At 39.7% G+C, this 24,675-nt stretch overlaps 1 protein-coding gene across 1 annotated transcript in view; it reads left to right on the top strand.

The window, feature by feature from the left end:
* The first annotated feature begins 4,352 nt into the window (after positions 1 to 4,352).
* Positions 4,353 to 24,675, top strand: part of Micu3 (mitochondrial calcium uptake family member 3) — an 81,354-nt gene continuing 61,031 nt past the window's right edge. Inside the window, exon 1 of the mRNA XM_038326923.1 lies at positions 4,353 to 4,712. Coding sequence (XP_038182851.1) covers positions 4,353 to 4,712 — 360 coding nt within the window. The remainder of the gene's footprint in view (positions 4,713 to 24,675) is intronic.

The raw sequence follows: 24,675 nt of genomic DNA, 5'->3' as shown, positions 1-24,675 counted from the left end.
GAACTGTAAGCCATCCAATTAAATGTTTTCCTTTATAAGAGTTGCCACTGCCATGGTATCTCTTCACAGCAATAGAAACCCTAAGACAGAAGTTGGTACCAGGGACGGGGGTATTTCTGTGATAGACCATGTTATTGTTTGAAGGAATATAGACCTTGGGACTGTGGATTAGAAAAGCAGTTAAATGCCTTAAGTGTTGCTTAATGGGCCATACCAGTAGGAGCATGGAAGACAGCGGTGCTGAGTGTGATCTAATGAACTGTGGGGGCCTGGCTCAAGAGGTTTCCGGAGAGATAAATTTTAATATGTTGTCTAGAGACTAGTCTTGTGGTATTTTTGTGAAAAATATAGCTGTTTTTTGCCCTTGTCCAAAGAGTCTACCTGAGGCTAAAGTGAAGAGTTTTGGCTCATTTCTGCCGCCAGAGGAGATCTCAAAACAGCATACTATAAACTCTGTTGTGGATTACTCCTGTTAACTCTAATGAAGATTTGTAATGAGAAGGAGCAAAAATGAACAAGGAAGAACACAAAATGTCCACTTTGAGGAGAAAAGGAGCACCAGGAAGTGGAATGGAGTTAAGTCCTGTGTTCAAAGAGATGAAGAGTTTAAGAAATGGAATAAAGGGAGTGGCAACCTCAGGGCAAGATCCCACCCAGCTAAGTTTCCACTTTGTGAAAAGGATTTAAAGAAAACCTCAGAGCCTGGTGTAGTGGTACACACCTTTCATCCCAGCACTCAGAAAGCAGAGGCTGGTGGACTTCTTTGATGCCAGCCTGGTCTACAGAGTAAATTCCAAAACAACCAAGCTTAGGCAGTGAAGGAAACGATGGAAGACAGCAAACTAGTGAAGCAGCGAATTGAACAGGTGGGGGGCAGCAGGTCCCAGCTGCAGAAAGTGGTAGAACTTGGCATCTTTGGCCACATGGATCCAGTTTTAGTATTGAAGAATGACCAAAAAAAAAAAAAAAACCTGCTGAGGCCAGACATGTGTTAGTTTTGTCCCTGAATGGAGGCCTAGAGAGGTCATTGTGTAAAGCTGGGAAGTTGAAGCCTGGATTGCCTTGGAGACCCCAAGAGGCTGGAGATGCCAGAGCTGTAGGATTCTGCAGAGGAAAGCTGCTAATAGAGAGTGGAACCAACCAAAGAGAAAGAAGTGTGTTACTGTCAACAAAGCTGAAGGGAGTTGCAAATCGGAAGAGTGTTTTGACATCAGACATGGAGGTGCAAAGTTTAGAGTTTTCCCAGCTGGTTTCTGACATTGTTTTGGTCCAGTATTTCCTTGCTATGCTCCCTTCCCTGCATTTTAGAATGGTATGTATAACCTGTGCAATTACATGTTGGAAGTACATGATTTGTTTTTTATTTTAACAGTGGATGACATTTAAGAGATTGCATCAATCTCAGAACAAGGCTTTGAACTTTAAAACATTATTGAGACTATGATAGACTATAGGGACATTTAAAGTTGGACTATATGTATTTTGTATATGATATTGTTACAAGTTTATTGGGACCAGGTAATGGAATGTGGTAGTTTGAATGTGATTGGCCCCTATAAGCTAATAGGTAGTGGCATTATTAGGAGGCGTGGCTTTGTTGGAGTAGGTATGGCCTTGTTGGAGAAAGTGTGCCACTGTGGAGGTGGGGTTTGAATTCTCATATATGCTCAAGCAACACCGAGAGCTTTAGCTCAGTTCCTGTTGCCTGATGATCAAGATGTATAATTCTTAGTTCCTTCTCCAGCATCATGTCTCACCATAATGATAATGGATGGAACTTCTGAACTGTGAGCCACCCAGTTAAATGAGTTTTTTAAACTTTTAAAGAGTTGCTATGGTCATGGTGTCTTCACAGAGCAAAAACCCTAAGACACAGGATTTCTCTGTGTAGCCCTGGCTGTCAAAGAACTCACTTTGCAGACCAGGCTGGTCTTGAACTCAGCCTCTGCTTCCTAAATGCTGAGATTAAAGGTGTGTACTACCACCATCTGGCATAGGCGATGCAAATTTTAAGGTGAAAAAACAAAGCAAGTAGGGCAATTGCAGATTAGAGGAGATAACATGTAAGAGATGCTATGTTTCCTAGAACTGCAAAAAACTAAACAAACATGCTATAAAATGCATGTGTCGATGTTTCTGAAATGAAAATGATTATGTAAAAGAACCATAAGGTGAACCATCGATTCATCCCCATTATTTCGAAGTGTGGCCTCCAACATACTGCAGTTGCTGCTGTACAGTCAGGACAAGATTCCGGATCTCCAGCCTGTAATTTCCAGTTGTCTAAGAGACACACTTTCTTCACGAATCATTTCTGGCTTAATCCTTGAATTTTCATTTTTTTCTTTTGGGACATTCTTTTTCACTTAGACGACAGTGAATGCAATTTCTTTGAAATTTTGAGTTCTAACCATGGAGCAAGGGTGGAGGGTAGTCATTGATTTCCTTTAGAATTGACCCAGAAGAAGAGGGAAGTTAGGCTGAATCTATATCCAAACAAAGTATCTGAAATTTCAAAAAGGCCCAAATTCCTAATACCATAGCTTCTTATCACTTTTACTTTGATAAATAAACTTGGAACGCTATCTATAGAGATAACAATTTGGCTATCTTGCTGTGGCTATTGTTACAGAGCATATAAGCAAACAATGAGTTTTCTTAACAGTTTGGGTTTAGAAGAAAGAGAGTGTGGGAAGTTAGCTAACTTCTGTGCACAATGACACATTTTTATCCCACAGGGGAGTACTCTGTCACTCTTACAAGAGAATTTGGTTTCTCCCCAGAGAAAATAGTTGGGAGAAAATATGACCTATAAGTTTATTAAAACTGGAGACAATAGATAACTATGGGCATATGTCATATACATATTACGTCATTTTTGCTAACTCATTGCTTTCCTCGTGTGTAATAACAGTATATATTTCTTTCCCATTTCTTTTCAAAGCTTCTTAGCTTTTAACATGCCACACAAAAAAAATCTAGTCTGTCCAAGATTTCTAATAATAGCTCATGTTGGAAAATTACAAAAATATCAGGAAATTACATTCAGCTCAAAGAAGACAAGTTTAGAATGATTCAGTTACACACAGCACTATGTACCTCCGGGAAGTGAGTGCTCTGAAAAATCTAAAAACATCAGAATTGAGAGACGACAAAAAAAAAATTTGAGAAAAAAGATCCGGGAAAAGTAAGGAATCTTCCTGGCAGCATTACCAGGCTTAAGTGGAAAACAGATAATATCCTAAAATAGATATTGTCCTTATATGTCACAGACTATTTTTTCTTACCATTTTTAGTAGCTTTGAGGAAGTAAAGTTCTATGAGCCTATATTAAAGCAAAATGTATTGCAGCATATGCGATAGGTTACTTGCAGGTAAAGGGTGAGGTACAGAAGTAGAAGGATGGAGGCCAGAAAACTTTATTTTGGTTGCCTTTGACAGTCCTTAGTTTATAGCAAGAATAATAACCAACTAATTGAAACTACTGGACTTTATTGTCTGTCCTACATCTGAAACATTTCAGGGGCTCCTGGCACCATTCTACGTGAAGAGCAGAGCAGGCATAATTCAGCCATAAAACTATCATTGACAATGTGCACGCAAAAGTATAACGTGCAGAAGAATAAAGAGGGCACACTACATGTCAGTTATGGTTACACCAGCAGCCTCACACAACAAAGGACAAAACGGAGCCTTAAGAATTTTGAAAACCGTTTGTATCACATACTCGACAGTTTTATCTGCCTGAGTAATATCCCATACACTAGTGTTTCCCAAAAGTATTAACGCTAACTTAAATTTTTAGCCTGTCCTTGCCCAAGGTCCAGAAACCATCATTCTGGAGTCGAAACACCTATTTTAAATTCAGAAATGCAGTCTTTATGACTTGGAGCAAATGTCACTTTGTTTCTTCGATGCTGTGCACGTGAAGATACATCCACAAGTCATTCCCAGGGTGTCTGAGGACAGGCGCGGTGAGGAGCCGGGCGCCTCTGGGAGGAGCGCCGGGTGGCCCCGCAGCCTCGGCTCCCGGAGTTCCGCCCATGACCAGTTCCCAGGGGACCGGGTTGGGTCCCCTTGCCAGGTGCCGCGGGGGCCGTTAGCTACGACGACTGTGTGGCTGAGCTGAAGAGCTCGGCCTTCCCGGGGCTCCACAGCTCTTCCGGGTGCGGTGACATCCTCAAGCGGCTCCGTGCGGGGCTCGGGCGGCGGCGGCGGCGGCGGTCGCTCGGCGGGCGGCGGCGGCGGCGGTCCCTCGGCAGCAGCACGGGCTCTCCCCGCCGCGACTTCTCGCGAGGTTTCAGCACCGCCCCCTCCCGCCCCCCCCCTCCTCTCCGGCCGCGGCTCCCGCTATGGCTGCGCTCCGGAGGCTCCTGTGGCCGCCGCCTCGGCTGTCGCCCACTTTCGGCCCTCAGCAGCCCTTCCTGTCACCGTGGGGGCGGCCTGCGGGGACGGCTCCGGGGCTGTCGGGTCGGCCCTTCTCCTGCCGCGAGGACGACGAGGGGGCCGTGGCTGAGGCGGCGTGGCGGCGGCGGCGCTGGGGTGAGCTGAGCATCGCGGCGGCAGCGGGCGGGGGGCTGGTTGGCCTCGTGTGCTACCAGCTGTATGGGGACCCCAGAGCAGAGCCCTCGGAGTTAGCGGCCTCAGAACCCGAAGACCCGCCCCGGGCCAGGGGGCTGCTGCCCATCCCGGTGGCTGCTGCTAAGGAGACGGTAAGTGCCCGAGCGCGTGCGCGCCCCTGGCAGGTGTCACCGGAGAGTTGGGCTGCCAGGTGTCCGACCTGCGCAGGGAGGGCTTGCAGGGGCGGGGGTCACGGTGACACTGGACAGTGGAGGTTGTGGAGGCACTGAGGATGCTGACAGCGAGTGGGCAACCTCCTGTAAGCGACGCAGATCAACGCCAGGCGTCCCTGTTCACAGGGATGCTGCGAAGATGTGGATGATGCCGTCAGTGATGCATCAGGACCATAGAGGTTGCTGCAGCGACCGTCGAGCAACCAAATGCAAACCAGACTCTCTCTCAGCACACACGTGTCACAAATAATGGACTTGACAGGCATAAAAACAAAGAAGTGATGGAGGGCCGCATGAATAAGAGGGCGAGACCGACTGAGCAAGTCAGGAAGGAGAAAATGATAGGAGAAGCAAGTGCAGGATGAGTTTCGAAGGTGTCAAAATAGATCACAATTTTCCGCATTAGTGTATGGCAATCCCATGAAGGATGCTGCCAGACAGGAAAAGAAAGGACAAATTATTCAATCCCTGGAGTAGTAAGTAAAACAAACCAGAAGATAGATAGGACGGGAATGGTGGTAAACAATAAATGGAGCCAACTCCTGCAGAAGTGAAGCATGGAAATGTTGGGTTGTAATGTAGTTTGTGACATAATGTAAGGCAAGGGTAAGGGGTATGGTGGTGTTTTGTTTTGTCAAAGCTCTGTATTCAATTGTCATGTAAATGGCTTAGAAACTTGGTCTTGAGAATACTTCCACTCCAGGACTAGAAGAATGGAAAACTAGATTAGGTGAAAATAATTTAGGAAAATGGCAGCTGTGCCCCTTTAAACCTTACTAAAATTGTATAGTGTTTGTACTGTAAGTATACAGTAGTGAGCAGATACAAGTACACAGCTTTTTTTTTTTTGTATGGTTTGGGTGAAGGTTGGCTGTGCATTTAGGTTAGGCAATATATGCTGCACTATTCACCTTCGTTTAGTGATAAGTCATAAACACAGTATGTAAATTATTTTATACAAAAAAAAACATAAAGTACTGGCAAACACACTCAACCGTGGATCCCCACAGAACAGATATGCTATTTTGTGGCTTAGGACAGCAGCATGACATTAGCATCTTGATTGACCATGGAAGAACTTTAATTGACTATAGTTGATCTGGAAACAGATTGCCAGGGTAGGGAGCATGCACATAGTTTTTTCTTTCCTTCTTTTTAAAAATTGACTTTAGATTTATGAGACCTTGTCACCTGACTGTGCTCAGAAAGCCAGAAATTTGACTCGGACACTGCTAGTTGTGCCAGTATAGATGAAGTCTGTATGTCTCAATGCCAGCTCCTGTGTCTGTGAAAGAGACTAACAGGCTCAAAGGGTACTCTGGGAGTTCAATAAGTTAATGTATTTGGAGCAGAATGAAACAACTGGTATGTAATAAGCAGTCAGTGGATTTATTTTGCCTTCATTCATATTTCATGTTTTTTGTTTGTTTTTATGTTACTGGTGGTCAATTCCAGGGCATCATCATGCAAGCCACACGAGTGCTCTATCACTGAATGATCTCCTCAGCCCCTTTATTATCTATATGTATTTACATTATTATTGCTTCTGTTGTACACAATTTGTGTATTACTTAAGAAGTAAAATGATCCTGAAGTCCCATGTCTTACCTTTCCCGTAAGCTCTAATTCAACCTTATAGTTGTCACACCTTTTGCATGTGATAGTTTTTCCTTCTGTAAAACATTTTATATTTTTTATTATCTGAATATTAAAATTTTCACCATAATGAGCTTTGACTTGAACACTTTTTTCATTGCTTGTGTTAGGTACTTAAAGGCCTTTCATTACAGAAATTCATGTTTAAATGTTTATTGTAATGTTGCTGGGAGGTAGTGGTACACACATTTAATCCCAGCACTTGGGAAACAGAGGCAGGTGGATCTCTGTGAGTTTGAGGCCAGCCTGGTCTACAGAATGAGTGTCAGGACAGGCTCCAAAGCTACACAGTGAAACCGTCTCTTTAAAGCAAAACAAACAAAAAGTTTTTAGTAATGTTTCTTATATTATTTCTCTTCTTTTTCTTTGCTGGAACTACTATGGGTAGGAATTTAAGCCTGATGTCCTAATTTAATTCTAATGCTAATTTAAATTAAAAACAAAAAGCATTCACAGAGCATTATAACCAGCCTTTAGCCTAACTACACTAACTACAAAGATACATTCACTTTTAGAAGACTAGGTTTGTCATACAACCTGAAGGAAGAAATATTTATTCTTTTGACTCCATCCAGATTTGGGGTTTATATTGGTTACGTCTTTTTTTTTTTTTTTGAGACAGGGTTTCTCTGTAGCTTTGGGGCCTGTCCTGGAACTAGCTCAAACTCACAGAGATCCGCCTGTTTCTGCCTCCCAAGTGCTGGGATTAAAGGCCTGCACCACCACTGCCCTGCAAGAAAGCGAAGTCTTATCTTGGCTCACAGTGTCAGAACAGCCCTTCTTGGTGGAGATGTCTTGGCAGCAGACGTGTGAGGCAGCTGGTTACATTGCAGCCACAGTCAGGATGTGGAAAAAGGTGCATGCTCATGTCTAGATCACAGTGTGATTTTTTTATTCAGTGCAGTGCACGGAATGGTTGGTGTGGGAGAGTCTTCTGTTTGTGTTGATTTCATTTGTTAATAAAGAAACTGCCTTAGCCCATTTAATAGGCCAGCCCTTAGGTGGGTGGAGTAGACAGAACAGGATGCTGGGAGTGAGGCAGACGCCTCGGGCAATCGCCATGCCTCTCTTCTCTCTGGGTCAGATGCAACGAAGCTCCGACCCAAGATGGACGTAGGCTAGAATCTTCCCGGTAAGCCACCCTTCGTGGTGCTACACACATTACTAAATATGGGTTAGTCAAGATGTGAAAATTAGACAATAAGAGGCTGTAACTAATGGGCTAGGCAGTGTTTAAATGAATACAGTTTGTGTGTTGTTATTTCAGGTATAAAGCTAGCCGGTGGCCAGGAGCCGGGCGGGACGAAAAGCAGGCCTGCCCACAGCTCCTCACTACAAATGGTGTCATGCACAGTTTTTCTTTTTTCCATAACAAGTATCCAGTCTAGAAACTTCCTAGTAGACATGCTGAGAGGTTTGTTCCCTAGGTGAGTTTAGATCCTGTTGAGTTGACAACCAGCATTAGCCACAATGGGGTTGGACTGTTTTAAGAAAAATGTAGCTACCCTCTTAGAGACTGACTATATAATTTATCTTTAATAATTTTAAAGAAATGAATGATACTCCAAAGGTTAAAGAGGACAAGTCTTTAAAGAAGTCATTAAAACAATTATACTAATTCTATACTTTGTTGCATTTATGAGTTTATGTGTCATATGTTATTTTGTCATATATACATACAAAAATATATGTGTGTGTGTGTGTGATAACATATGCCTATATACATTTGAATATGAAATATCCTCAATAGCTTTGTTTGTTTGAATGATTGATCCCCAGCTGGAAGCATTATTTGGGAAGGTTATAGAATCTATAAAAGGTAGACCCTTGATGGAAGAAGTTATGTATCTTAGATAGGCTTTGAATTCTATAACCTGGCCCTACTTCCTGTTCTCCTTCTACTTCCTGTGAGAAAATGAATTACCCTTCTTCCTGCCAGACTATCTTCTGCTACATCACATACAGTGATGGACTGGAACCTTAAGCCCAATTAACCATTTTCTCCTTTAAGTTGCTTTTTGTCAGATTATCCTATCATAGCAATAGAAAAGTAACTCATCCACATGCTTTGTAGAAAGATTAAGGTGAGCTACTTTACCATCTTTACCAAGTTTTCCTTTTTTCCTTCACTTTGAATTTATCAAGGTAAGACAAACATTTCAAGAAGAAACAATGTCCGGTTCCTAACAGTTGAAGTTACAGCACTCTAAACCACTTCTTTGGAAAATTCAATTCACTTTTTCCCCAGCACCTAACAGACACCCAGCGCCAACATTGGGAAGCAAAGAGTGTGGAAATTTCATGCTGATGTATAAGTCAAGTCTTGCCGATGAGATACAGCTAGTATTTGACTTGTTCCCATGCTTGCTGACTCTTGCCTCCAGATGTAGTGATCTTCAAAGGAATGTTTAAAGATAAAGTGTAGTAATTAGTGATGAACATGGAATGGTAGACTAATTATAACCCCAGATGTCTTATACATCTTATACACAAGTATCTCAATGTTTTGAACTTGTATTCACAGTACTTTCTAAGGTGTTTTCTGTCATGCTGTCTGATCTTCAGAGCTGTTATTTATTTTGGAGCTTTTCTTCTTATTGAGGCATAATTTGTGAGAAACCACATTGTTTGGATAAGACTTAGAACTATGTGTCTTCATTAGGGTTCTTATTGCTGTGAAGAAAAACCATGAGCACAGTAACTCTTATAAAGGAAAACATTTAATTGAGGTTAATTTAATTTAATTGACTCACAGTTCAGAGGTTCAGTTTATTTTCACCATGTTGAGACATGGCAGTGTACAGGCAGACATGGTGCTGGAGAAGTAGCTGAGAATCCAACATCCTGCAGGCCACAGGAAGTAGACTGTCTCACTTGGTGTGGCTTGAGCACATATAAGACCTCAAAGCCCTCCTCCACAATGACACACTTCCTCTAACAAGACCACACCTACTCCAACAAGGCCATACGTGCTAATAGTGCTGCTCCCCTTGGGGGTCATTTTCTTTCAAGCCACCATACCGTATCTGGATGTTTTGCTCTAATCTTCCATGAAGAGCCGTTTTAGTTTTCAGAGTCACTTCTAAGTTTTGTGGGCCTTAATTTCAGAGACTATTTTGCATATGAATGTTAAAATTAAAGCCCATTGCACATCACCCCACAAAAATTGACAGTGACTGTTGTTCATAGTATACTGTTACTTTGCTGATGCTAGAAACTGAACCCAGGTCACTGAGCAGACAAGTCATATGGCTGTACTATGTACCTGTGAGCACTAATGACTAGACACTTAAGTTATAATAGCTTGAGCAAGTATAAACAGAATGATTATAGTTTTGTAATAGCAGGTACAAAATCTATACTTTTATTTCTATCACTCTAAGCATATAATAACGTTTTTGTTTATATGCATCCTTATGTATTTTTCAGCATTAGTGTTCAAACAAATGCTTTTATGCTTTTCTTACCTTGAGATGTTGCACATGTAAAATTATGTATTGAGACTTCTGACCACCTGGCTCATAATAACTATCAATTTAGTAATTGTGTCAGCAAGTGGCTCCTTTCATCCCTAATTAGTTACTTCTGCATCACTTTGATCATATAATCTGACATAAAATAAACTTAAGCTAGCAAAGATTTATTATGATTGAAAGTTCTGAAAGTTTTCAATCTATCATGGCAGAGAAGGCATACATAGCAGTTCAGCACAGTTCAGAAACATGTGGAAACAGTTGACATCATGGTGGACCACCAAACAGAGCCAAGTGGAAACCATCATAGACTCACTTCAGTGACATCCCTAATATACACTAGACCTCACCTCCCCTAGGGTTCCATAAAGAGCACCACCAGCTGAGGAAGAAGTTTTCAAAAGAGAAGCATGTAGGGGCATTTCAGACTGAAACAGTGACCGTCCCTCACTTCCTATTTTTCTCTTTTTTAAATTATGCACATGTCCATTGCCCTTGATATGCTAAAGGATAATGCACTGTCTAGAGGTGATCATTTATGGTAGTGGCCATGAGTCTTTGTAAATAATTGTTTCTAAATATAGAATGGAGCGGCGGGGCTGCGTCCCGCCACCCGGCTAGCTTTACCCAAAATAATTACATGGAAACTGTATTCTTTTAAAACACTGCCTGGCCCATAGTCTCTTATTGGCTAATTTTCACATCTTCCTTTAACCCATATTTAGTAATCTGTGTAGCACCACGAGGGGTGGCTTACCACGAGAGATCTTAACCTGCATCCACCTCGGAGAGGAGAAGCATGGCGACTGCATATGGCGACTGCCTGAAGCATCTCCCCACTGCCTTCTACCCAGCATTCTGTTCTGTCTACTCCGCCTACCTAATTTTCTGTCCTCTTAAAGGGCCAAGGCAGTTTCTTTATTAATAATGAAAGTAACACATAGACACTCCTCCATCACTGAATAATTTATTTTGATGATATTAGAGATTGAACCAAGGACTTTGAACAAGCAAATTACATCTTCAATTATTAATTTGTGCATCTAGCACTAAGTGATTAATATTTTTTAAACTGTTGTATCAAACATTTTTTTGCTCTTAATTTCACGAATATAGTACCAAGATTCTTGTTACAAGTTCCACTTGGAAGTACAATAAATATATCAATTTGTCCATTGTTCATTTAAATACTTTGTTCATAGATTATTTATTAGGGGCAAATGTGGTGGTATGCATCTGTCAAGGATTGAGGGATAAATGAAATAAAATTCATAGATGTTCTGTTTATAACTTAGTGAGAGCACAAATAACTATAATGTTCCACAATACAATGATGTGATGGGAAAAATAGAATGTACCATGGAACCACACAGGAAAGAAATATACCCTAGACTCCACACCTTAAAAATGCATCTTCCTGGAATAAGTACCATTAAGATAAGACTTGAAAAATTTTAGGAACTATTAAAGAGGGAAATGAAGCCTGGTGGGTAGTATAGTAGCAGGGTACTTGCCTAGCACCTAGGAGACCCAGAGTTCAAACCCCAGTATCACCATCAATAAAATACATTTTTAACTATTAAAGAGTGAGATGAGGGTAATGATGAAGGAAAAACTTCCAGTTAGCATAGGTCAGACTCTCATGAGAGCTGTCTGTGTGATAGACATGAAGTTGGGAATCATCAAGTATTAAAAATCGTAAGAAAGAATGGTATGGTTTGTTCACTATGTGAACAGCAAAGCAGATTAAGGGAAAGCCCTGTGAGCATGAGTGACTTAAAGAACTGACCAGTAGAGCACTGTGGATATGAGAAATAAGATACAGACATGTGGAAAGAAAACCAAGAGGGCCATGGATACAGCAGCAGCAGTGAATGCTATCACAGAAGGCTATCTGTAGATGTAAAAACCCTCACCTCAAAGGGAATAAGATGGGTTATTCAGGAGCCAAATATGAGTGGCCGTACTCTAGGAGAACAGATTTAAGCTTTCCCACCTACCATGTTTTAAGATGGTAACAGTTTCAATAATGAAACTCCATGAAATTTCTGTTGTTACAGAAGAAAAGAAAGATGTTTTTCAAATAGTTGGTGGAAACACCAGGAGGTGGAGTATAGCAAAGCTTGAAATCTGTGCTTTGGGTTTTACATGTTATCTGATGAAATTCATTACTTTCGGGTTGGCGAAAGAAAGCTGATGCTCAATTAAGTTAAAATACATCTCCCCAAATTTCAAGTGATAGTCACAGAATAGTAGGTCGGGAGCAGGCAGGCAGGCAGTTAATAGCTATTGCAAAGTTAGCTCAGGGTCATTTGGTTCTGGATCTGTGACATTTCAACTCTCCACAATCATGAATTTCTAATTAGTCAGCCTTGGAGAATCTTCAACATAGATGTGGCCTTTTTTGTGGACTTCAGTTTGCACCCCTGTATTCTAGGATGTTTTGATGTACTTATTATATCATCTAAAAATGTGGAGTTTTTTTTTAAAAAAATAGAGAGCATATACTCTTTCTGGGACCCTCAAACATGTCCCAGGTTGAACATGCATATATTTCTTGGGGTTTTTTGTTCGGTTGTTTGATTGGTTGGTTTGTTTTGCTATGAAGAGACACCATGACCACAGAAACTTTGATAAAGAAAACATTTAATTGGGGTGACTCCTTACAGTTTCTGAGGTTCAGTCTATTATCATGAGAAGCATGGTGGTGTGCAGGCAGACATGGTGCTGGAGCTGAGAGTCCTACATCTTACAGGCAACAGGAAGTTCACTGACAGAGATACTGAGGGAAGCTTGGGCAAAAGAGACCTCAAAGTCCACCTCCACAGTGGCACATTTCTTCCAACAAGACCACACCTAATAGTGTCACTTCCTTTGAGGATCATTTTCTTGGGAGTTAATTTGCATTCCACTCCTGGCACCTAAAGGCTTATAGCTATATCATAATGCAAAAATACACTTAGTTCACCTTCAAAAGTTCCCACAGTCTATAACAGTCTCAAACTTGTTTCAAAATCCAGTCTTTTCTGAGACACATGGCAATCTCTTAACTGTAATTCCCTTGTAAAAATCAAAATCAAAAAGCAGATCATATACTTCCAGCATATAATGGCACAGGATATACATTACCATTCAAAAATGAAGGGAAGGGAGCATAGCAAGGAAACACTGGACAAAATCCACACTGAAAACCAGGTGGGCACACTGTAAACTCGGCAACTCCATGTCTGATGTCAAAGCACTCTTCAGATCTCCACGTTTCTTCAGCTTTCTTGACTGCAACATTCTTCTTTCTTTTGGACTGGTTCCACACTCTGTTAGCAACTTTCCTCAGCAGGTATCCTACAGTTCTGGCATGTCTTTAACATCTTGGGGTCACCAAAGCAATCCAGGCTTCAACTTCTCAACTTCACACAGTGGCCTCTCTAGACCTCAGGTCAGGAATACCCCTCACACCGGTCTGGCTTCAGTAGCTTTATTCCACAACTCCTTCCTTCTTTCCTTGACTCTAAAGACAGAACCATATGGCCAAAGCTGCCAGGTTCTACTGTTGGCTGCGACTGGAACATGGCCCTCTCATTCAATTACATCTTCATGAACTGTCTTTTACTGCCTAAGTTTGGCTACCTTGAAACTTGTTCTGTCTACCAGTCTGGCTTCAAACTCAGAGATCCTCCAGCCTCTGCTTTTCTAGTGTTGGGGTTAAAGGTGCGCCCACCGCACATGCCTCTCAGCTTTTCTTTAGTTTCTTTTCATGAATTGTAAATTTAGCTATGTGGAATCTTGCCCTGAGGTCACCCTCTCTTTAATCCGTCTATCTCCTTGAACACAGAATTTTGCTACATTCCACTTCCTGCTGCTCTTTTTCACCTCAAAATTCTTACTTTGTATTACCCTGGTCAGTTTGCTCCTTTTCATTATAAATCTCATTAGAATTACCACTACAAACCACATGACAGAGTCTATTCTAGGCTGTTTTGAGATTTCTTCTGCAAGCAAAATTAGTCCAAAACTCTTCATTTTAGCCTTAGGTAGACTCTTCAGACAAGGACAAAAGGTAGCCACTTTCTTCACCAAAATATCACAAGAATGTTCACAGGAAACATTCCCATATTCTTCTCTGTAACCTCTTGAGCCAGGTTCCACAGTTCATCAATGACATTCGGCACCACTGTCTTCCATTTGTTATTGATGTTTTGTTTGTTACTCTTTACTCTTTGGGGAGCTCACCACCCAGATCCCAAATAATCACATAGAGACTTATTCTTTCTTATGAATGTCTGGCCTTAATGTGGCTTATTTCTAGCCAGCTTTTCTTAACAAAAATCATCCCATCTACTTTTTGCCTATGGGCTTATCTTTCTCTATTCAGAACAGAAGAGAACTTTCCCTGTGAAGCTAGTGAGAAAAGTTCACAGTTCATATATTTGCATTTGCTGTCAACTTTGTCGATAACACAGGAGTTAGGGCTACTCTAGCTATAGGGTGATACACGGTACTCAGAATCCTGAACCTACATCTTAATTGACAAATCTTTGACCGTTTCTATGTTCCGCCACCCCTTGTATATACATTTTCAGTTAATGTCTTTTAATTCATTGAGTCAATGTAGTTTTTCTACTACCCACTTCAAATATCATGTCTTAGTATTTAAGCTTTCACTTTAAGAATGTTATATTTTACTTTAAAAGTATTAAAAGATAAAAATAGATACAACCTCAAGTCTAAGAATTACAACAAATATAACTCTATATAATACATAACATATAGGTGTGTGTGTGTATGTATGTGTACATATCTATATATGTTCATTCCTTGATAATCTCAGTCTTCAAAAGTACACTCCCACTGGCTTAATGAAACTGTGGCATTTGCTTTCTTGTTTGAGCTCCAGAGTTTCCTCATAGTAGGAGAAATTTATTGACTTTAGTTTTTGCTAAATTAAACACCTCGACAGTCCTAGACCCATTTCCCAAGAGCATTGTATGATCTGCTGGCAAGTTGGGAGCGTGCCCTGGCAAAAGCTGTGCAGATCCTAGAGGCCAAGAGCTTAAGAGAATTTGATCTATTTCTTTGAATGACAAGTTTTTCTCTGCTCGTGTTGGTACCTATCTCACACTGAGGCCATTTCCAGCATTTTCGTAGGTAGTTTAAAGAAGCATCTGAAAATAGTCTGCAAGAGTAAAATCATCAAAACTTACTTAGAACTGTTGTTCACTGTGCCTTTACAAACGCTTCTCAAATACGATAGGATGTATAAAAACACTGACTTCTCTGCCACTGTCTCTCTCTTTGACAATGATTAAACCGTTTAACCTTTCAGGGAGATCCTTTCATCCCTTCAGAAGTGTCATGGGATTAGGATCCATGAAGTCCATTTCACCTATAAAGATCTTTAATGCTAAGTAGCATCTTCTTTGGTTAGTGGTTGTTTTAATTTTATTTTCATCCCACAATTCCCTGTAACTCTCAGTTTAATATCTGTTTAGCTGTTTTACATGCCTATCATCTCAGCACCTGGGAGCCTGAGACCACAGCATGGTTAGGTCAAAACTGTCCTGAGTTATACAGAAAACTCTTCACAAACTGTCATTCAAATCAGTTTTTATAAATTTAATTATTGGTTTTATAAACTTGGTCCCAGATAATGTCTTTTTGGCTTTCATTGCTATTACATTTAAATAACCCTTTGATAAACAAAACAAAAGCATCAGTAGAGTGAATAGAAATAGACAGCCAAAACTAAATCACCTGTGGTTCAGAACTTATTCATGCTCTAAACAGTGGTATAGCCTGTAATTTCAGCTGCTTGGGAGGTTGAGGCAGGGACTGCAAATGTGAGACCAGTTTAGACAGTAAGATCCTGTCTCAAGAAAAGGGCTGGGTGCGTAGTTTAGTGTGTGGTAAGAACTAAATTATAGTTGTGTTTCAGTCACTAGTTTAAAACTGTCTCTGACTTGATGGTGGCGCACGCCTTTAATTCCAGCACTCAGGATGCAGAGGCAGGCGGATCTCTGGGTTCGAGACCAGCCTGGTCTGTAAAAGTGAGTTCCAACACGGAGCTGTTACATAGAGAAACTCTGTCTTCGGAGATTTCTCTGTAATCATTCCCATTTACCACAAAGCTCTGTGTGTGTGTGTGTTTCTTGAGGTTTTCTTTTTTAAAATTTTGATTCATTGGGTTTTTTGTTTGTTTACCTGATTGCATGTATTCTCAAGAAAGAGAAAAAAAGGGAGGCATGAAATAGGATGGGTCAGGAGATGGCAAGGATCTGGGAGGAGGTGGGGGAGGAGAAGCCACTATGAGAATAGATTGTACAGAAAAAAAGAACTTTTTCAGTAAAGACATAAGGAACAAAATTAGATCATTATGATAAAAATGTTGCTCAAATGAGTTAAGGTATATAACTTAAAGCCCTTATTTTAAGAATTGGCAAAATTTCAAATATATAAATTTTAATGAACAAATTATATATCACATATATAAACATATGTATAACATGTCCGAGAATCTCCAGTGTATAAAATAAAAACAATAAACATTGTAATGAAATGAACATTTCTGTATGGAATGTTCTATAATTAAAAAATGAACATTATTTTAAATTTTTATACCTTTTTGTGCATGCATTTTCTTATATGCTTTTATATAATCTTTCCAAACATAAGAATTAAGAAGTAGTATATTTATCTTTGAGAATTAAAAAATAATATTTTGATATTTTTACATTTTTAATCAGAAATATATACTCCCTAAGTGTACTATAGTTTTTAAGAACAATATTGAAAAATACAGTTTCCCTTCTCCTTTCAAAAAGAAAACAAAATAACAGGCTAATTTAAAAACAGATTTAAATTCACAACAAAATGTAGCAGAAAGTAAAGGTTTTTCATATACCTACATATGCAGTTTCTCCTACTACCAGTTTCTGGCAGCATGATATGTTTGATACAACTAATAGACTTACATTTACAAACTATTACTCCCTATTATTGATAGATATAAATTTATATACATTAAAATTATTAGTGTTATACATTTGTGGTTTTTAACAAATGTCTAATAGTATGTGGCAACTATTGTAATATTATACAAAATTATCTCTGTGAGGGATGAGCTATGAAGAAGAGATTACAATTTGAAAGAATACCCCAGAAATAAGTAGACTTGGAAGGAAACCTTCTGCCTAGGTCAGAACTTGAGTAGTTACAGAATCTCTAGATGCTGGCCAAGGCTAACAGACAGAGACTGGCTTGCTTGGACTGACAGTGTGAAATCCTACCAGTAGGGTGCCATTGGTCAGTGCTGTCATATGGATTTCCCAAACCCTGGGGATGTAGGAGTTTCAAGGGAGGTTGTTGGCTAGTTAACCTTGACATAGGTCAAAGAAGCAGGCAGTTCCACTGACGGGGACCATGTGGCCAAGGATTCTGGGTGTGATCTTAAGAACTATCTTGTTTGTTTTCAGGTGATCTATAACATTCACAGAGTAAAATGCCCACTAGGTAGCAGTGACCTGCTGGAACATCTTTACAGCTTGTGTGAGAGTGTAGAGAAAGGGGCAGATGATTGCTCTGTGATTGGCAGTATGCACTGAACGTTGGTGGCCTCCGCAAATCATCTTGAAGCTCTGACCTGTGTGGCTGTGACAGAAATTGGGGTTAAATGATGACACGGAGATAGCATCATCACCTCTTCAGGGAGGACACAACAAGAAAGTGGGTATTTGCAAACCAGTAAGAGGACCCTTACAATCAAACAGTGTGCCAGCACCTTGTTCTCAGATATTCCACCTCCCAGACCATTAGAAATGAATGTCTGCTGTTTGAGCTGACTAGTTTTGGCAACTCAAGTTGAGTAATATATCTGGTAAGTTCAGGGTAATTTACTTAGGGGAAAATAATGTAAACACTGATGTTGTATTTGTGTTCCTATCTTTTAATTGCCACCTAGAAAAACTGTCTTAGAGCCTGTATATCAAAGTATATATAAAACTGACTTAAAAGATTCATTTTGGCTCGAGGTTTCACAGATTTTAGTATATAGCCCTTGACTCCTTTCTTTAGGACCCACCGTAAACAGAACAACATGGCTGCAGGAGCTGAAGCTCATGTCAGGGCAGAAAGGAAGCAGTGAGATGAGAGAAAACGTCTAGGAATAAGACACAACACTACCACAATACTCCCCCGTGACTGACTTCCTGATTTAGGCCCCACCTTCTACAGTTCATATCACTTCCGAAAATGGTGCTGCCCGCTGGAGAGCAGGCTTTCAACACATAAGCCTAAAGGGGACCTTCATCTTGAAGCCACAACAGAGGCATTGGACAGCCAGGCCTGTCTGGCCGTGGTTGAGTGGATAGCTAAAGATTTTGCCTTGGAAATCTAGCTGTGACTCAAGAAGTAAAGAGTGTCTGCACATTGTATATGCTAGGTGTGTGGCGTGAGTGAGGCTGGGGGGAAAGTGATAAATGTAGGAAGTGCAGGGAGTTGGGGTCATTTTATCCCGATGGACAAATGTGGTGAGCGTCCAACCTACAGCAACACAGAGAGACTTAGTTTAAACCTGTGACATGGAGCTGAGCATTTAGACTATTTCAAGAGTCAGCCAAATAAGATCTTGATTACCAGAGAAAGCATTTTTACTAATTTTTGCTTTGTCTTTATAATTTGTAGGCTTACTATTTATCTATTTTGAAGCTAAAGTTCAGCAAGATAGTTTTTTCCCAAGGTTACCTAAATAGAAAGTGGTGAAGCTGACATTTGAACATAAGCCTGAAGGATTGCAAAAGCAGTGTACTTTTATTCCAATATACCAAGTTGTGTAATAGGAACGAATACTGGATTGGGTGTCAAAACAACTGACTTCTGGTCCTAGACTCGTTTGCTGTCTGTGTGACCCTGGTGACAGCCTCTGTAGACTGTTGTTAATTCTTTTCAAGATTAGACTAAATACATTTTCTGTTTGCTTGTGAAAATATACTAATGTAATTAAAATCTCAAAAGTATATTTTTATAAAAGATCACACATTATTCTTAAATAACAGTTGAGTACTTAGTCCAAAAACAGGACATTTGCACCACCACCTCTAAGGCTAGGAATCATTTCAGACGAGACACAGAAAGAATGTAAGAGCCAGAAGACAGGGAGAAAGGCTGTGAATATTGACTTGAGAATGGCAAAGCCAATGTAGTCCTAGCCTCACAGCAGCTGTGGATGTCTACAGTGAACCTACACAATACTGTGTCTGCCAGCAGGCAATCAGTCATATATTAAGAAGGGCCCATGGGCCACCCCTTCCCAGATGAAGTGAGTATTCCTTATAAAGGATTTTATGGTAGGGGCAGTCAGCATCTTTAGTTATATATTCACTGAGGTGTCCACAATGCTCTAAACCCATGATCAAGCAGGTGATTCTGGTTAAAGTCAGTGGGGCTCAGAAAGAGAAGGTGTTTGAAGGGAGTTTTGAGAGGAGAGGGCTTAGTGGAGTGGCTTAGGAGGTTCGAGAGGGAGACAGTTAAAGTAATCAACATGGCCTCAATGTCTGAAATTGTCAAGAACAGATTCAACAAAAGTTACAAATCTTTTTAAAAAGATAATACACCATTTTAAAATTTGTTTTATCTACATGTAAACATATATATATCTATAAACAAGAAAATTTAAGACCAACTTTTCTTAACTATTTTCCCCGCTATGTTTTTATATCACCCTAAATCTACTGTATCCATTTCATTGTCCACACTCTTGTCTAAATCGCTTTTGCCAAGATGCGCTTCACATGCAGTTAGTGATAGCTCCCATAGTCCACCTTCACTTAATAGTGTCCGCTGATTTCTTGTATAATCTATTTTCTGTTTTCCTATTAGTGAAGTAGAGACATTTTTATTTTAAGACAAGGTTTCTCTGTGTAGCCTTGGTTGGTCTGAATCTTATATATAGACCAGGCTGGCCTTGAACTCACAGAGATTCACCTGCCTCAACCTCCTGAGTGTTGTGACTAAAGGCATGGGCCACCATGACCAGCTTGTAGTAGAGAACTTTTTAAGGTTTCTTTTCTAGAAATTATCTATTCTTGTGTTCTGAGTTTGATTTTATCGTTTTCACCAGGTAATTTTACAATGAATTATATGCCCCTGGTCTTTATGTGCAAGTATCTACTATGAACTGATATAACGTCCACATTTTTTTCCCAAGTAACATGGGTGATTTATTTTTATTTTTAGTCAGCTTAGCTTCTTGTTGAAAATCATTGTGATATTTTTAAAATCTTTATGTCTTACAGAATCAGCTTTCTACTTTAATTCTTAATACTTCTTTTTTATGAAGTTTTTATTAATTATTTCCCAGCCTGATAAAGTCCATATTTTTCTGTTGTTGATGATTTTGTGAAGACTGGATAAATGATTAGTTTATGTAGTCTATTTATTAGAAATAATATTAATAATCACCATACATGTTCTGTTACTCAGATCTTCTCATGTGGTTTCTTTCCATTTTAATTGAGATTTATCAAAGTCTCAACTCTGATTCATTTAATTCATAATACTTTTCTCTAGCAGTTACTCAGTGATCTATTGCTATTTATTTCATCGTTAGTTATGAGTTTTTCATTGTCCCATTTAATACTTCTAGCCTTTAATTCCATGTATTTTCAGATATTATCAATAATCTTTAACTGTGAAAGTTCTAAGGAACATTTATATGGATTTTTGAAAGCACTATGTGATAGTTTCTCTTTCTGTATTTGTGTGTGCTGGAAATCTTGTACATAATAAACCTTCGCTGTACTAATGAGCAAACCCACTAATCCCAAGAGATAATTTTTTTAATGAGGCATTTTAGCACTATTGTGCCTAGGAACATGTTTGTGTTTGCTTTTGTTGTTTTATGAACGAATATATGTTTCTTCTGTGTCTTTTGTCATTAGATTGGATATATTTATTGTGATTGGGAACGTTTTTGCTGTTTTATGAATATATGTTCTTTTTTTTATCCCTTGGCATAGATTGAATCCATTTTCTTGATTTTTGTCTTTTTAGTGATTTGAAAGTTGAACATTTAGTTTTCAATTTATTGCCTGGTTATAATAATTAGATATTATAGCACAGGATCTTGGTAAATTTGAGGCTAACCTTGTCTATATAGCAAGTTCCATATCATCAAGGGTTATATAATGAAACTCTATGTCAAACAGTCTGTAATATGTGTATCTGAAAATTAAAGATAAATCATTAAAAGGAAATGTCCCATTCTAGAAGGACACGTGGTTATGTTTTACACTATCACTTCTGCATCTATGTTTTACTAATGTATTTTTAAGAGATATGATTTTGTTAATTTTCTCACTGATATGGCCAAATACCTGACAAGAAGCTACCAAAGGGGGATGAAGATTATACAGTCCATTATCATGGTGGGGACGGCATGGGCGCTGAGAGCTCTGTGGTGGCAGGAACAGGTGCAGTTGGTTTATCATCCTTTCGCGCTCAGGAAGCAGAAAGACAGGAAACCTGAAAGGGCAGTAACCTGAAGACTCGCCCCCTTCCACCGTAGGTGATTACTTCCATCCGGCCCATTTCCCAAAGGTTTCACAGCCTCAGATTAGTGGCAAGAGCCTGGCTTTACAGTGACACACTTTCTCCAGCTAGGCCGCATGCCCTAACAGTTCCACAAATTTCCAGACTGTCACCAAGTGAGGACCAAGGATTCAAACACATGAATCTCTTGGGGGAACATTTAACATTCAAACTGTAACAAAATAACAAATTATTGCAATTTGTTGCTTGATTTTCCTTTTTCAAAGTGCTGAGGATCAGACCCAGGATCTCACTCTTGCTCACCCTGGGCTCCACCACTGAATTACACTCTAGCTCTGATGTGCCTTTTACAGATCTATTTAACTGTTACCAGAGTCACCATTCAACAGTTAGAGTCAGCTGTACAGCTGCAGTCTTGCATTCACTCGTCAGCAGATGTTGAGAACTATTAGAAGTCAGATTCCTCTAGGCACTGGGAAACCCAAGAAACTAAATAACAGTTGTTGCCTGTGTGATAAATGAGAGCATCATGGGGAATAACTATAGATAAAAAGAAAAAGAAGATTAAGGGCTGATTTTAGGGCATGGTGTAAATTGAAAGTACCCCAAATGGGAAACTAAGAGAGATGGCTCAGTGGTTAGGAGCATTTTCTGTTGTTGCAGAAGACCAGGGTTTGAGTCCTTGTACCCACAAGTTAGCTTACAATTGTCTATTGTATTATTCCAGTTCTAGAGGATCTTATGCCCTTCTCTTGCCGCCTTGGGTGTCACCGCCCTAGAGGTGGTGAGACCTTGGAGCTGATAAATGAGGCGGTCTACAGTCTCATGCAATAATCAGTTTTATCCAAAGCATCAGATAATTTGTGCTCTGAAGGTTAAGAGGAGTCACACGAGTAAAGTGTACAATCTCAATGACAAGCCATACGTGCCAGGCAAGCATGTGCCTCCATAGAAGCTTATAAACAAATAACAATAGTTGTATTGAATAATCTAAGGTAAACTTACTCCTTTCTGCTACACCTGGGAGGGGCATGAAAGCCATCCAAGAACAACTCCCCAAGTAGTCCTCCAGCTTCCTTTCACAGTTTGCCAGGTACTCACATACACCACGTGTATAATAAATAAGTGTATGTAATTTGAAAATATTAACTGTACCATTTTTTTAAAAAAAGAGTTGTTTTTGAAGAAACTGAAGTCACAAGACTTTTGTTTTGGTATCATGGAGTTTTCTCACAAGTCTGGCACCTGGACATTAGACACAGTATGGTGAGTAAACATGCATGGTGAGCAAACATACATGCAGGCAAACACTCATACATATAAAAAGAAAATTTTAATTAAAGAAAGGAACCAAAAAGGAACTGCCAGATGGACAGGAATAGCAAAACAGCAGGCTTGGGAAATCGACAAAAATTTTTTCAAGGGAGTTACCAACTGTGCTAAATGGTGTAAGATGAAAACTGAGAGTTGACATATGGATTAAGGAACAAGGAAGTCATTGACAACCTTGACAAATAATTTTAGTGGAGGAAGAGAGTCGAGCCTGCTTAAGTTCAAAAAAAAATGAGAAGAAATGTGAGACAGGAAATGTAAACTGTATTCTCCAATAGCCCTGCTGGGAAGTAGGAAAGGAGTAGAAGGGAGAAGAGAGCTAAATAGGGAAGTGAGGCAGAGGCTTCCCAAGGTGGGGGTAGCAGTGCAATAGGCATACTCAGAGGGAAGTATTCAGTAGAGGAAGAAAACCATGAAATTGTAGGTCAAGGGTGGTATTAGAGGAATAAGGTATTCAATAAACAAGAAGACAGAAGCTCCAAGCAGCAGTTCATGGTTTTGCACTTCCTTCTTAGCAATGTCCTCATTTATAGCTTATCAGTTATTAAGAAATGTACTTGACAAATCTATAAAGAATAAGCTGCTGCATCAATTCGCATAGAAACATAAAACGTGGAGCCCGTGAGATGGCTTGTCAGTTAAGAGCACTGGCTGCTTTCAGAGAACCAGGGTTGATTCTTGGCACCCACGTGGAGACTCAGCCACCTGTAACTCCAGTTCCAGATTATCCGATGCCCTCCTCTGGCATTCGTGGGCATCAGAAATGCAAATGGTGCATAGACAAAACACCCACGCACCTAAAACAAAACAAAGCAACCTCTCATAAATGGCCTGTTCTTACTAACACCTTTATTCTTATCTGATCTCAGCCAGGAATATACTACTGGCTTGTCTTCAGCTGTGTTTTTCCAAATAGATTTATTTTTTTAAGCATCAAAACACTTTACCTTGAGTACCTTGGGATTTTCCCGCCCCGGGAATTTGATGTTTAACCTTTGGACCACCCAGCAAGCTAAGAAAGTGCTACCTCTTTTATCTTCTTAGACTCTTAAATAAGCCTCAAGCCACATGAGAAAGTTAACATATTACTACCATGAACAGCTTTTGTAGCTACTTGAAGAAAATCATAAATATGGCCCATAAGATTTTGCCCAAGAGATTCCTAAATGTAAATGTAAAAAGTTACTTGGTCTTTAATGTTTTATGAAAATTGTTGGTACAGTTTCCAGCATCAGATAGGACCTATTACCAGGTATCAATTTCCTATGTATAATTGAATACATTAAAATTTAGAATTATTTGATTTAATTAAAGCAAATGTATTTTAAAGGAAATTAGTAATAATGTTTATTCTAAATTATCTGGTTAATACAAATGATATTTACTTTTCCTGCTATTCTTCATTCTCATTTCTCTGTTTCTTGATTGCTAAAAAGAAATGCAATGTACACTGTTCAGGTAATTGTTTCAAATTACCTTTTTATGGTATTATCATCTTGTAGGCATTAATTTCTCTAATTGTCTAGTAGTAAATCCCTTATCTGGCATTTAATCTTGCCTTCCTGGGAAAACCAGGCCTTACCACAGAGTAAATTTTCACATTGCTGACCCGAAGTAACACGAGACTGTGTCTTGGCAGTGAACCTTTGCTTTCTGTTATTCGTAGGAAGGATAATGATGTACTCTGTTGCCTCGAGGCCCTAGTTAAACTCCAGTAATCAGTAACGTCTAAATATTGTTTGCAAAGGTTTGCACTGGGAAATTCCAGGATCATAATTGCATTGACACATTATTTTTGTTTCGTTTGGAAAGCATGGTACTTAAAAATAGAACTTTTAAAAATTTCTGCTTTAGGTTGATCTTAGTTCTGTCAGCTTGAA

This window comes from Arvicola amphibius, chromosome 4 (genome assembly GCF_903992535.2).
Source record: "Arvicola amphibius chromosome 4, mArvAmp1.2, whole genome shotgun sequence".
NCBI classification, from domain to species: domain Eukaryota; kingdom Metazoa; phylum Chordata; class Mammalia; order Rodentia; family Cricetidae; genus Arvicola; species Arvicola amphibius.
The sequence above is the reverse complement of the archived record's forward strand: the minus strand, read 5'-3'. Positions and strand labels throughout refer to the sequence as shown.